The 13,382-nt window shown below is 45.4% G+C and overlaps 1 protein-coding gene across 1 annotated transcript in view; it reads right to left on the bottom strand.

Moving 5' to 3' along the window:
* Positions 1-13,382, bottom strand: part of LOC135249077 (E3 ubiquitin-protein ligase rnf213-alpha-like) — a 65,858-nt gene that overhangs the window by 33,956 nt on the left and 18,520 nt on the right. The window contains exons 21-33 of the mRNA XM_064324350.1: positions 13,140-13,325; positions 10,248-11,640; positions 9,975-10,159; positions 8,879-9,034; positions 4,682-8,275; positions 4,071-4,201; positions 3,827-3,922; positions 3,567-3,691; positions 2,946-3,077; positions 2,557-2,606; positions 2,149-2,293; positions 1,299-1,434; positions 942-1,133 (exon numbers count right to left, since the gene is read on the bottom strand). Of these exons, the coding sequence (XP_064180420.1) occupies positions 942-1,133; positions 1,299-1,434; positions 2,149-2,293; positions 2,557-2,606; positions 2,946-3,077; positions 3,567-3,691; positions 3,827-3,922; positions 4,071-4,201; positions 4,682-8,275; positions 8,879-9,034; positions 9,975-10,159; positions 10,248-11,640; positions 13,140-13,325 (6,521 nt within the window). The remainder of the gene's footprint in view (positions 1-941; positions 1,134-1,298; positions 1,435-2,148; positions 2,294-2,556; positions 2,607-2,945; positions 3,078-3,566; positions 3,692-3,826; positions 3,923-4,070; positions 4,202-4,681; positions 8,276-8,878; positions 9,035-9,974; positions 10,160-10,247; positions 11,641-13,139; positions 13,326-13,382) is intronic.

Below are 13,382 nucleotides of genomic sequence, written 5' to 3'. Positions count from 1 at the left end.
TGGAGCTGCAAACGCAGCTGGTCACTGGCCGCTAAGCCAGACACAGGATGAGGAGATGAAGGTAAGCCTGATGAAGGAAAGCAAGCGCTGCCAGGCGGCTCCCCTGCTAGCGCCAGCGTCGCGTTCAGGAGATATTTTACCAGCTCCACAGAGCACGCTGTTCAAAAAAACATCGGTACTTTTCCATCTGTGTGATCTTCAACAATTATGCGTAAGTACATACAACCAAATAACTATAACCAGACTCTGCAAAGAGACTACCCAGAGAAAACGCTGGAGCACTCATAGAATTAAGCATGTTGCACAGCGTTCACGTGATCATGTGATGTTTTTTGTTAATCGCGTGGACGCTGGCCGATCGGCTGTCTTATCCGCACCCAATAGGTAACAGTGATGACATATTTTCTCAGAGACATTTCACGTGGCCTCTGAAGCTTGGATGTTTACTACCACACCAGGTATAATTAAAGAGAACAAGACAAAAAGGAAAAATAACACATGGCGACAATGGCCGTTATTGCGTTTGATAATTATTGCTGTGGTAAATCACGCAGCCCAACATTAGACCCCTTTTCTACTGTTAAGTCAGTTGACAATAATAGGGCTTCAGTGCAGTGGGGTCACGTATAGAAAAGCTCATATTGGGAAAACAGCCAACCCAATAAGCGCATTCATATGATCGGGTCAAATGAACAAATAGGAAGTAGGGCTATTGATACAACATCTCACATTTCGTCTGAAGTGCCATTTCTGCAGCTTGGCAGCACCTGGCCTTGTGATAGTCTGTGTATGTTGCTGAGTACAAGACTGTATTAACCCTAGGCAGGACAACTCTTTGAAATCTCATTGGAAAGATCATTTAAAAAACGAAATGTCATTAAACATCCCGTGGTTCGTGAAATATGTATTTATTTAACGCGCATTCAGGGCGCGTCACTCACCCGTAGTTGGGTCTAGCGTAGGGAATTTCCAGCAGTGACTCATCCCCGAACATGTCCAGCCATAACTTCTTGACCGACTCCCCAGACTTGCAGTCCAGCAGGAGGTCCAGGTTACAGTCGCGGTCGAGGACTGAGACTAAGCGGGCAAGCAGGGGAGTGACCGCTACTTGGACGCGCTTCCACAGTGTGTGTCTGTGAGGGCAAAACCACAGATACTCTGTTTAACGACCAGACGGTCAGCTTTCTACACTTAACGCTGTAGAATTGCATCTCTGCTGCTGTTAAAGACACTTAAGTGTTCTGATTCGCCGCCACATATTTAACTGAAGGAAGAGAGAACATTCATAGCTCACTCACTTGAATGTCCCTCCTTCCTGCAGAGCGTTGACATTGGATGCCTCCTTAAACACCCAGTTTTTGGAAGTAAGGGTATGGCTGTCTTGGGCCACCAGCAGGTAGTGAATACGTCTTTTCACCGTCTTCAGGAACATAGCTGTGGATGCCAGGAAAATGCAAATAAATAAATATATAAAGTCTGTATTGATTGACATTTGAGGCAGTTCAGGAAGTTAACTGAAATTAAAATGAATCAGTTACTCACAGAAGGTTATGGGCAGTTTTTACAATTATTCATTAATTGAATGTCCTTTAATTGACTGAAATTAAATGGAATTGACCTCAAACTCGTGTGGAACTACAAATGAATGTCATCTGAGAGGCATCTAAGGCCAGTCTAAACCAGGGTGGGTCGGTGTGTGGCAGGCTTGTTTCCAGCGCTCAACGTGGCAAATTAGCTAATTAGCTATGCACACCAACGTTGGTTCTCCCATAGATCTTATCAAGACATTTTCCTTAAGTTTCAGATCATGCAGATGATTGAGATAAATGAATAATAGAAGAAGCTGGCATGAAATTGAGAAACAGATGCACCCCTCCTTGCCAAACTCTGATTTAAACACCAGGGTATTAAACCTGAGTTCACTTCTCCAGTGCCAACATTTGTCCTTAACATTACCCTACAACAAAATTTTCACTTAGAATACAATACAATACAATACAATCACCAACATAGTTTAGCGTCTTCAGGCACCATCAATTTTAACTCGCAAATGTTGGTTTGAATCCAGGCCTGACCTCTGTTTAATTCCACTGGCGGGGTACGCAATACACACACACAGATATATTTAATGGAGAAATATTTAATTACCACTCGTTTCATCGTTGTCGGCCAACAGCGTGAGCAGGATCTCCACTCTCCTGGTACAGCGGGCCCCGCCCTCGGCCTGATCTCTGAGCATGCTCACTGCGCTCTGCACACAGCTGCGTACCAGTTCCGTGGTGTCCAGTACCTCCTGAAGGCCCCCGTAACAGGCAAACAACACTCACAAACAACGTTCAGCCGTTTCAGCCAACTTCCCTTCCACACTTAAACAGTAGCATAATGACCTTTTAACCCTTTGAAGAGCAAAGCCAGTGTTCTAGAACCCAGTTGCTTTCAATTACAAGTGGTGATTGTTACATCAGCATTAGAAGGTAGAGTTAAGAACATTCCGATCGCATGTTTGTGATCGCACACCTGAGAGGGTTGGCTTTAGGCTTTGACAGTTTTACTCACCAACAATGCTCCCTCAACCTGCTCTGGAAAGGCCTCCTCCACTTCCATCGCTAGGAGAAATGCACACAGTACTTTAACACACCGAAGCTAGTTTAACGTTATGCTGATGAAGTCTACTGAACATGTGAAACTTGTTAAAATGTTCGTATAATCGTAGCATCATTTCTATAGCACAACACACTAACTTAGCATTTATTATGACCAGATTGAGGTGGTGAATTCAGTAAAACAGCATAATTATATATCCAATTAAAAACTTTCAGAATTTTTTATTTTTTTTCCACTAATAGGATTCTGCATACAGTGTAGATTGAGCCAAAGTGGGTCCCGTGTTTCTAAAAAAACATTTCCCAGCATTCCTCACTGCTGAAGGTAATCAATTCTGTTACCGTCCATTGGATCCTTCTGATCGGTCTTATCCTGAAAGAGCTGGCTGATCGAGATGTTCCTCAAGGCTTTGATGTCCGAGACAATGTCTTTTGATCTTCTGAGGTCGTCGATGTGAACTGAGCTCCAGTTACCTATATATAAGACAAGGATTTGAGCAGTAATTTCTAAACCAGGTTAGTCAATATCAGTGTCCCCAGATGGTCAAATCTTAAGAGAACTCAGGACACTCTTGCCTCACCAGCTGGGAACAGCATATACTGTAGCAGCGATTGGCCAACCCAGGGATGTGGCAGCTTAGCCATTGGTCAGATTCTTTGAGAGGAGGTTTGAGGAAATGTGACATATTTGACACACCTCCTCTTGCAACAGAACCACTTCACTGTGTCATGGAGGTGTTGTATGAATTCTACGTTTGAAAATGTGCTGTCACCTTAGACAGCTTTGTTGAGTTGGTTAGAAAATATTGGCTGCATCCGAAAAACTGGGCAGGTTTAAGAATCTGACCCGCACAGCTTTTGCCAGGCTTACAGCGGGGATGCGTAAGCCTGATATATGAGGCTATACTAGTGTATATATTAGCCTGGGATTTTTATTTTTAAATGTTCACAGCTCATCTTCACCTCCGTGAAATCCAACATAGAATGTCCCGCCTTCCACTCTGGGTAGTTTTGTGATGAAGTACACGAATACCTTCCCTGTCATCTCCGCCTCTCCCACTTTATTAATTTCATTTATGGCTGAATACCTAAACCAAATAAAGAACAAATCAAAAACAAACAACCAAAAATATTAACGTTAGTTTACAGTTAGACAGTGACTTTTGAATTCTGATAAAACGTTACAACAAGTAGCATTTTAGCCGCTCTACATCATAGCTTACTTTGCTGATGCTAGGATACATGCACTCTGGGTGCCATCATCAAAGTCCGTCTGAATGATGAGCATTTTATCATCAGGTGTGGAATCTAGAAAATTCCTATGGAAAACATAAATCAATAAGTTAAATGTCCTGAGTTCAGAATAAAACTCAAATACCTCAGAATCAGAGGAAATGTAGGCTAAAAACATAAAGACATCTATATGCCTGAGCATGAAAAAATGTGAGATTATTGTGGAGTTATGACCTGATTGTTTTGAGGAAGGACTGCTCCGTATCAAACTGCTGCAGAGACAACAGCTCAGTGGTGGGAATCTTCACTACGTCCCTCAGCTGTGCCACATCTGACGCAGTCAGGAGTCGGGAGAAGGTTGTAACCTGAGGGGGAGGAAAAAACGTGATAAAGACAGACAAGTGAGGAATTTCATAATATGCACAGATAACACATCATACATAAAAGAGAGAGACAGTCATACAGGCAAAGAGATAGACTGATAAGATAAATATACAGGCCAATAGACTGACTCCTAGAGAGGACATTTTTCAGTTGTGACAGGTGACTTGACTAACGCAGATTCACATAACTTTTTCAAAAATACATGTAATTCACAATAATAAAATTGACCTACAATAGCTTACTGACCAACCAGTCAAGAACCTCGTCTTCGCCTGTGTGAAGTAGCGTTAGCAAAGCTGACTTTGTAAAGCAGCATTAGTAATGCAGCGTGTGAAGCTATATTAGCAAATCAGCTTGTGAAGAAATATTAGTGAACCAGCATTAGTGAAACAGCATTAGCCAAGCTGCATTAGAACTGCAGCATTAGTATAACAGGATTAGCTAAGCAGCACCACAAGTACCTCGGTGATGTGGGAGTGGTGCCATCCTTCCATGTGCATGTGGGACAGGATGAATTCAGCCAGGCTGCTGTGCTGCTGCTCCTGGAAGTACACCTGGGTCAGGAACTCGGCCTCAGTGCTGGGGAGGGCCGTATCCTGCAAACGGACCACAGAGTCCGGGGTGGCGCAGTTGAGCAGCATCAGTTTGGCCTGCTGCAGGACCCTCCGCCGGAATTCAGGCATCTCTTTCTCTTGTTTCAGCTTTTCAGTCACCTGCAGGACCACTGAGGAGCAGGCATCAGAGTGGTACCCGATGAAAACATCAGGTGGCTGGTATTTTTGCCTCTGGACTGCCATTGAGTTCTGATTTGTTGTGATGAACTGTTCCACCCATCCCTCAAGCTCTTTCACCATCTCCTTTTGGTCGCTTCTGAGGACAGCGTTGATGTCCAGGTAGTGCTTCTCCAGCCTGTTGATGAGGGGCACAGGAAACTGCCTGTAGACCACCTCCTTTTCCTCAATGACGATAAGCCTGAAGTTGGGGTGCACTCTGCACTTCACTCGATGGGTACCCAGCCCCAGGTCCACATAGTTCTGGCCCCCAAGACAGACATAGTACTGGTTGAGTGCATCATAGAGGCTTTCGTAGAGGTTCTGCAAGTTCAGCAGGATGACAGTCTGACCGGTCTCCATGCAGATCTTCACACGGTTGATGTTGCAGCAGATCTGGGTATATTCTTGGTCTTTGGGGAAGCTTGAGCCAAAGATGATCTCAGGATGGTGTTGGTCAGAGAAGAACATCTGCTGGAGTATCTGGAGGGCAGCATAGTTCTTGGTCAGGACCAGCAGGTACCGGCACTCATTTTTTGAGCCAATGGCTAAAATGTTCTTCCTCACAAGCTCAATGGTACTGATGGTGCCCTCCAGGTTTGGGCTGATGTGCATGCTGTCTGTGAAGATGCTCACTACATCCATATCATCCCTGCCACTGAAGTTCCTCAGCACAGCCTCCACAATTTGCTCAACGCTGGGCCTCTGCTTGGAGGTCTTAGACGAGTCAAATACCATTTTTATCAGGCTGTAGTAATCTCGCAGACCAAAAAATCCTTTGCCCTCAGTGGTCCTCAGATAAGCCTTGGCAAATGGTAGAAATACATCCTGAACCTTCTCCAGAACCATCTTGTCAGACGAACATATCCCTCTGGCACTCTCGATCAGCTCCTTTTCATCTGGGTCCCCACGTGACACAAAAACACCCCGGTTCATTTTCGCCGGGTCCAGGGCCCAGTTCGATATACCAACGAAGCCTACTTTCTTGTGCGGTAGTGGCTCATCATCAATACACCCTTCCTCCAGCAGAGGGTGTAAGGTCTTTAGAGGCATTTTTGGGGAATCCTCTGCTAGACCAATCTCATCCAGAACCACCACAGAGACATACTCATCCAGGTTCTTGCCCTCCTGGAAGCGGGCACACTGCTTGAAGGTATTGATGATGCCCTCTGGTGTGGAATGAGGGCTGCACTGGAAGGATACCAGGTGTACCTGCTTCAGCCTCCTGAACAGCTCTGTGTGGGCAGCCTGGCCTTGCATGGCATCTGCCACCAGTGTCTTTGACAGAGACTTGGAACTCCCAGGCTTTCCCACCAAGAAGAGAGGGATGCGCAGCTCGATACAGACTAACATCATGAAGACGTTCTCCTTCAGTGCTGTGTTCCTAGCGATCGTCCTACCCAGGGGTACCCCATTTAGCAGGAGGTCCTGCACCAGGGTGATTTCATGCAGCACCTTCTGTGGGGTATACCCCTTAGGGAGAGTCTTGCAGATTTCTTTCCTGTAGCCCTCCTTGTTCTCCAGGCAAGCGTGGTAGCACACTCCCAAAGCCATCACCAGTGCCCAAACCACAGAGTCTCTCCTTTCATCCTCGACAGTCTGCTTTTTTTTCTCCAGATTTAGTTTCTTCCGGAGATATTTATTCAGCTCGTCGATTAGCAGACGATTTTTGTTGTGAAACCAAATGAACACCTGAACACAGCGCTCCACATCCCTGAGGCTGACAAAGCTGCACTCATCTTGCCTTGATCTCATGTACATCTGTGATGATGACAAGGCATTAACCATCATTGCAGAATACTTGGAGTTGATGGAACTGGCCTGCACCACTCTTTGGACTATCTGCTGGATGTATATTTTTTCAGTCTGGTCATTGAGCTGTCCAAAGTCCCACACCAGTGGGATCATGCTAGGAGGAAGCACCTGCACCCTGTACACTAGCTGCCGGAGAGGAATGGAGCCCAGCTTTTCTTCAGTCTTCTCAGCTCTGACCCTATACCCAAGGCCAGCGGATTCCAGTCTCTGGATCATCTCGTCTGAGTGTTTCCTATACGGATTGCAGGCAGCAATAATCTGCAGACCCGTGCCCACAGCAAGGCGTTTGCCTTCCACTGCCCCATCACAGAGCACCTCCTTGATGCTGCTCACAGCCTCTGTGGTGTTTGCTTCATCAAAGAAGAGGACAGAATCGAGCTTGTGCTCCCGCTTGTTAGTAGCTGCCTTCACCTCCGCCTCTCTTACCTTGCTGTAGATCATCTCCGAGGTGGTCCCCCCATGTACCTTGACCAGGGTCATGTTCTGGGTGTCGGCCCCAGCCCTCCGCAGCTCACAAAGGAATCTGATGAGTCTAGTTTTCCCACAGCCAGTCTCCCCCATGACCACAACAGGGATGTCACAGCGGAACCGCATGTGAATCGCCAGCATCTTCAGCATGTTGTCGGTGGTGAGTTCATAGGTCTTGTCAGGGTCAACGGTCTGCTGGACACCCAGCACATTGCAGAGCTGCTTGATCTTCTCACCCCTGGGCAGTGTGTCAAAGTCCACATTGAAAGGCACCCCCTGGAGACAGAGGCCATCATAAAGCCGCTCAGTCATTATGTTTCGCCTAATCACTGCCCCTGAGATCGGATGGACTGCATCCAAATTGCTCTGCCCATTCTTTCGCAGATGAAAGCCAATGAACGTCATGGACATGTGGTCCCCGTTGAAGAAGATGTATGGATGTGGCTCCACCTCCCACCGCTTGCGGATGCGAAAGGGGGCCAGGTCTTCCTCATTCACCTCAGACAGGTCCATCTGCGGCCTTCCAGCGCTCTGGTCTGAAATGCTGAGTGAGGGTGTGGCAAAGTCCTTGGCCATCAGGATCATGAAGTCCACCACAAAGTTTCTGAAGCCCTGGAGGGTGTCTCCCACAAATTCCATATCACAGAAGATGGATGTCTCACAGTCCCTGAGCTGCACATTTAAGAACCAGCAAAAGTTCCTCAGCTCTGCCCAGGAGGGATCCGCAACTCCACAGTAGACGAACAGAATCTGCAGGCATTCCATGTGGGTCCCCTCCACGCCCTTGTACACAAACCTGTCCAGATTTTGACCCTTGTGGAAGCGGGTCAGATACTGGTAGGGTCTTTGGAAAGCTTCGCTTCTGAACTCCTGATCGTCCATGAGAGGGTCTTGCGTAACGGCACCGTCCTCGTGCCTCATTTCCTGCTCCAGGACCTCTTTTGGGGGGCGGCATATGACCGTAGGGAAGACATCCAGGAAAGAAAAGCTTTCATGTGCACCCTATCAAAGACAGAAAATGGGTCAAATGTAATTTGCTGAGTACTGAATGGTCTGTCCACGCTTAGCAAAATCCATTTTTCTATGGTTTAGACAGTTTTAATTATACAAATTTTTGTGCTTTTTCCCCTTTTTCTCCCATCATTTGGAATTCAACCTACTCTATCAAATCCACAGAGTGCAAACATGCATGCACTGCCAGGCATAAAAGGAAGCCATTTAGTATGCAGCTAAACAGGCATACTATTATTATTATTATTATTATTATTATTATTATTATTATTATGCCCAATTTGACCAGTGATGGTCAGTGGCGCACTATGAGATGTCATCCTTGGCTGACTGAGACCGTTCAATCCCTAGGCGATGCTAGAGACAATTGTTGTATTATTGTAATTATCAATGTTAATATTATTATTATTATTATTATTATTATTATTATTATTATTATTATTATACAGCAATCCAGCTGCATAGCCATTCACCAAATTGGCAGAAAGAATGGAAGCTGCCTGCTGGTTTCTAGTAAGCCCTGCTGAACTCTATGCACTGGGAGTGCTTTTTCTATTCCTGATCAAGACAGTGCACAAAATGGTGGATACTCACGACTCTTGGGATGTTTTGCCGCAAATCTTGAGCAGAGCGAAGGATCTCGATGAGGTACAGCTGCCCTCTGCTGCACTTCCACATCCGGCCCTCAGAGTCCATCAGGTACCGGAGGATCAGCAGTCGGAACAGAAACTCATGCACACCTTTCTGCACCTGAATAAGACCAAACCCCATATACACTCACCGGCCACTCTTTAGGTACACCTGTTCAACTGCAAACTGCACCCGTTAATACAAATATCTAATCAGCCAATCACGTGGCAGTAACTCAATGCATTTAGGCATGTAGACATGGTCAAGACAATCTGCTAAAGTTCAAACCAAGCATCAGAATGGGGAAGAAAGGTGATTTAAGTGACTTTGAACGTGGCATGGTTGTTGGTGCCAGACGTGCTGGTTTGAGCATTTCAGAAAATGCTGATCTACTGGGATTTTCACGCACAACCATCTCTAGGGTTTACAGAGAATGGTCCGAAAAAGAGAAAATATCCAGTGAGCGGCAGTTCTCTGGGCGAAAATGCCTTGTTGATGGTAGAGGTCAGAGGAGAATGGCCAGACTGGTTTGAGGTGATGGAAAGGCAACAGTAACTCAAATAACCGCTCATTACAACCGAGGTATGCAGAAGAGCATCTCTGAACGCACAACACGTCGAACCTTGAAGCAGATGGGCTACAGCAGCAGAAGACCACACCGGGTGCCACTCCTGTCACCTAATGAAGTGGCCGGTGAGTGTATATCTCACTGCATAATATTATTATTATATAATTATTTATAAAGGGCCTTTCAAAGCTCTTCCAACTAAACATGTATGCATGCGAATGTCAAAGCACCATTCAGACATGAATTTAATATTTATTTATTTATTACTAATATTTACTGACACCATCTACAGTTCTAAGAATTAATAATGCAGTGTAAAACTAGTTTAAAACTACTGGCACAGTCTGGATTCAATCCAAGACTACGGTGCTTCGTTTATATCTTTTATGACTGCATTTTACATTTTGAAATATGTGGAGCAATCTACAACTTTTGTCATTTTGATACAATTTTATCATGAATCCAATGTTTTTCTGCAGTGAAAATCCTTACCGATGACATAACATCAAAATGAAAGATAGTAAGGTCCTTCCCTTCCGGTGTGTTCAGCAGGGACTTGAGGATGGCATTTTCATCAACTTGCGGTTCAATCAACCGAATGCATTTCAGCAAGGCAACCTCTTCAATGGATGATTCTTTTAGCTTTTCGTACAGCCTTTGAATGTACATGGATTTACCTGAAAACAAGAGATGTTTATAGTTCTGTTTGAAAAAACTATGTGGATTTACCAGTAGAGGGCAGCAGGCACATTTATTTCCACTCACCGACTCCTGCTCGTTTGGACGATACAACCCCAACAAACTGCCGCCCTTTGAAGACATCTGCTGCGCTAGGCTGATCTGCCGGGACAGTGTAGTGGCGGGAGAGGTAACTCCGCACCCTTTCCAGGGGCTCCTGAGGGATCGCGAGGAGGCGGTACTGGCTGAAGGCAGAGGGAAGGTAGGCATGCTCCCTGCTGGAGCTGCAGATGATCACCAGCCTGTAGTCATGAGTGCACCGGAGGCTCAGGGCCTGGAACAGCTGCTCTGCCTTGAAGCTCACATCATAGGCCAGCCGATCGGCATGGAGGAGGGTGTAGATCTTCTGGCCCCTGTAGCCAGCCGTGAGGCAACGACGGAAGAAGAGCTCCACCTGCTGGTAGGGGGTGTTGGGGTCACATAGGAGCACCTCGTCGTAGGAGGGCAGCGGCTCTAACTCACTGGCCATGTAGATGCAGAGGCAGGAGGTCAGGATCTCAGCTGGAGGGCAGACCACTAGATTTGGTCGGCTGCTGGAGAATCCACCTGGCAGGCTCCTCCTCACCACCTTCGTGTCCTCTTTCCTCCAGTCTTCCACTCCTTGGTTGGCCAGCTGTCCCAGCAGTCTCCCCAGACTTGGGACATCCAGAGTGTGGGGGAGGAAATGCCTCATGTCCCTCATGTAGGTGTCCCACAGCAGATCCAGCTGTCCAAAGCCACTAGTCTGACCCAGGGGACCCGAAAGGACGTAGTTTGAGTGGACACTCCCCCCTCCTCTGAATGCAGGTTCTAATGTTACCTCCATGCTCCCCCATGCTTCTTCCTCCCCCTCCTCTTCCTCCTTCAACTTTTCCTCTTCCTTCTCGTCTTCCACCTCCCACACCTCCTCCTTTTCCTCCTCCCATACCTGCTCCTCCTCCGCAAATGCTTGTAAGTCAACCTCATCTCGTTGCTTCTGCAGTGCATCTCCGCTGTGAAAATCGCCCCAGAACACACGCAGCATCTCCCTCAAACCCTGAGCGTCGCAGCCGGGTCTGATGAAGGAGAGCATGGTCACCATCTGACCATCCAACGTTGGAGTCTGCGTCCCTGGGCACAGCCGATTGCACAGGTACACTACCTGCTCTGCTGTGTAGTAGTTGAGATAATAATGCATGGACCTCTGCTCGTTCATGAAGTCCTTCCAGGTAGACAGATATTGCTCCATCTTCCTGCACAGTTCTGGCAGCTGCTCTAGCAAATCCCCCTCGACTGCGACCTTGCCTACGTCCACGCCACTGCCAAGGTGGAAGTCCATGACGATGCTGGCCTTGCTGTTTGGTTGGCAGCTAATTTTAGCTTCCCAGCACTGGAACAGGGGGTTTCCTGCAGCATGAAGTTCGATAAACGCTAGTGCCATCCTCTGGACACTGGAGAAGACCTGAGAGAAAACATGACCAAACATGCTTTACATTTTAAAGATTGTCGTGCCTAAACTTCCCAACAAAATTTTTTGGTAGGCGCCGGTCAGCTGGTCATTTTGACCAGCACTTTGGAAAAAATGACCAGCTCTTTTTCCCTATACTGGTCAAAATGATTGGTTGACAATTCAAATGATTCAAATGCATTTACTTAAGATAGGGTAAATATTAGCAATTTATTGTATTGAAATACATTATTTGACATGAAATAATTTACTGACTGCTTTTTGGGAGATACTGTAGGTGTAGCCTAATATACTGCAGGTCTACTGAGTGGATTCTCTCGAATTTGCATGAGAAGATCAGCATGTGGCAACAGTTGGTGATCGTTGCCACTTAGTTTCTCTCTCCAATTGGTCAATAATTGTTTTAACTATATTTTGAATTTTTGTACTTTTTTGTACTTCAATTTAAACCAGTAAGAATTACAAACTGCAAATTACATGCTAGTCACTACTCTTTAAGTGTAATTGTAGAAGCTAGTCAATTTAGACTATTAATTGTACCTTTAATTGCAAACTCCTAAGTTTGACATTTTACCTAGTTACTACTACACTGATATTACTTTAAAAGCTAGCTAGTCAATTTAACTGTTTAAAAAAGGTTATAGTTATAAACAGATGCCATTTCCAAAAACATTTCCCCAAGCATAGGTTTTACATGCTAATCAAAAGTATATTTAGTAGTATTTGAAATAGAAAAATTGAAAACTGAAGTCACTGAAATAAAACTGCATGCTTTCAAAAAGTTATTTGCATTGTATGTTTCAACTTCAAGTCCTTTAACTACAAATACATAAATATATATTTTAAATGTTTCTAAGAAAGCCACCTTTTCCCTCACCTTTTACCTTGGCGTTCTGATTACAGGCAGTTTCAGTTTCCTGCCTAACAGCCTACTTCCCAATTAACTGCAGGATGCATCACATGTTTATAGTCAGAGCTAATTTTCTACACCTCATTTAGGCTTTATCTTTCAACGAGAATGATGGCACATTAAAATGTAAAAGAATAAGCATCATATTAACAAGGGTTCAAGCCTTTATGACTGAAATAGTATCAGTACTTTTTCTTTATGTGAAGTTTGTGTGAGATTGGCAGCAGAAGAAATCCAGGGGAGCTTTTTTTGTCATGAGACCAGTGTCAGTGCTGATCTTCTGTGACCACAGATAGATATGCTGCCTCAAACTCTTTCCCTCAGAGAGAATTATAAATGCATCCTTGTTTGATATTTTAAACTAATTTTAAATTTTCTGTTCTGCGACTTTACAGTACAGATATTTGCACACGTTATTTTTGTGCCCGGTGATAATGTTGGTCATATCTTAAGATTATCTAACTATACTTCAAAAACTGAGTGACCTCTTACATTGAGAACTGTGCTTCATAAATCTATTTGATGTCTCCCTACCAGAACTGTTCTTTAGAAGGTGGTTGACCTCTCGCTTCCAGAACTGTACCTCAGAAAAGTGGTCAACCTCTCCTCTCTGCCCCTTGTCTCCTTTCCTTGACATCAGCATCAGCTTGTTCAGAAGCTCCCGAAGGTCCTCCAAGGTGTAGGAGTGCATTCCTTGCACCTCCTGCTGCTGTGCTTCCTCCGTGTGCTCCTCCAAGATCTCCAGCTTCAGGGTTGTGTCCAAGGTCAGCTACCATGAGACAGAAGGACACTGACAGGTGAGAAGGTGATCCCAGGTGATTCACTT

This window comes from Anguilla rostrata, chromosome 2 (genome assembly GCF_018555375.3).
Source record: "Anguilla rostrata isolate EN2019 chromosome 2, ASM1855537v3, whole genome shotgun sequence".
Taxonomy (NCBI): Eukaryota; Metazoa; Chordata; class Actinopteri; order Anguilliformes; family Anguillidae; genus Anguilla; species Anguilla rostrata.
This window is presented reverse-complemented; position numbering and strand designations above follow the sequence as displayed.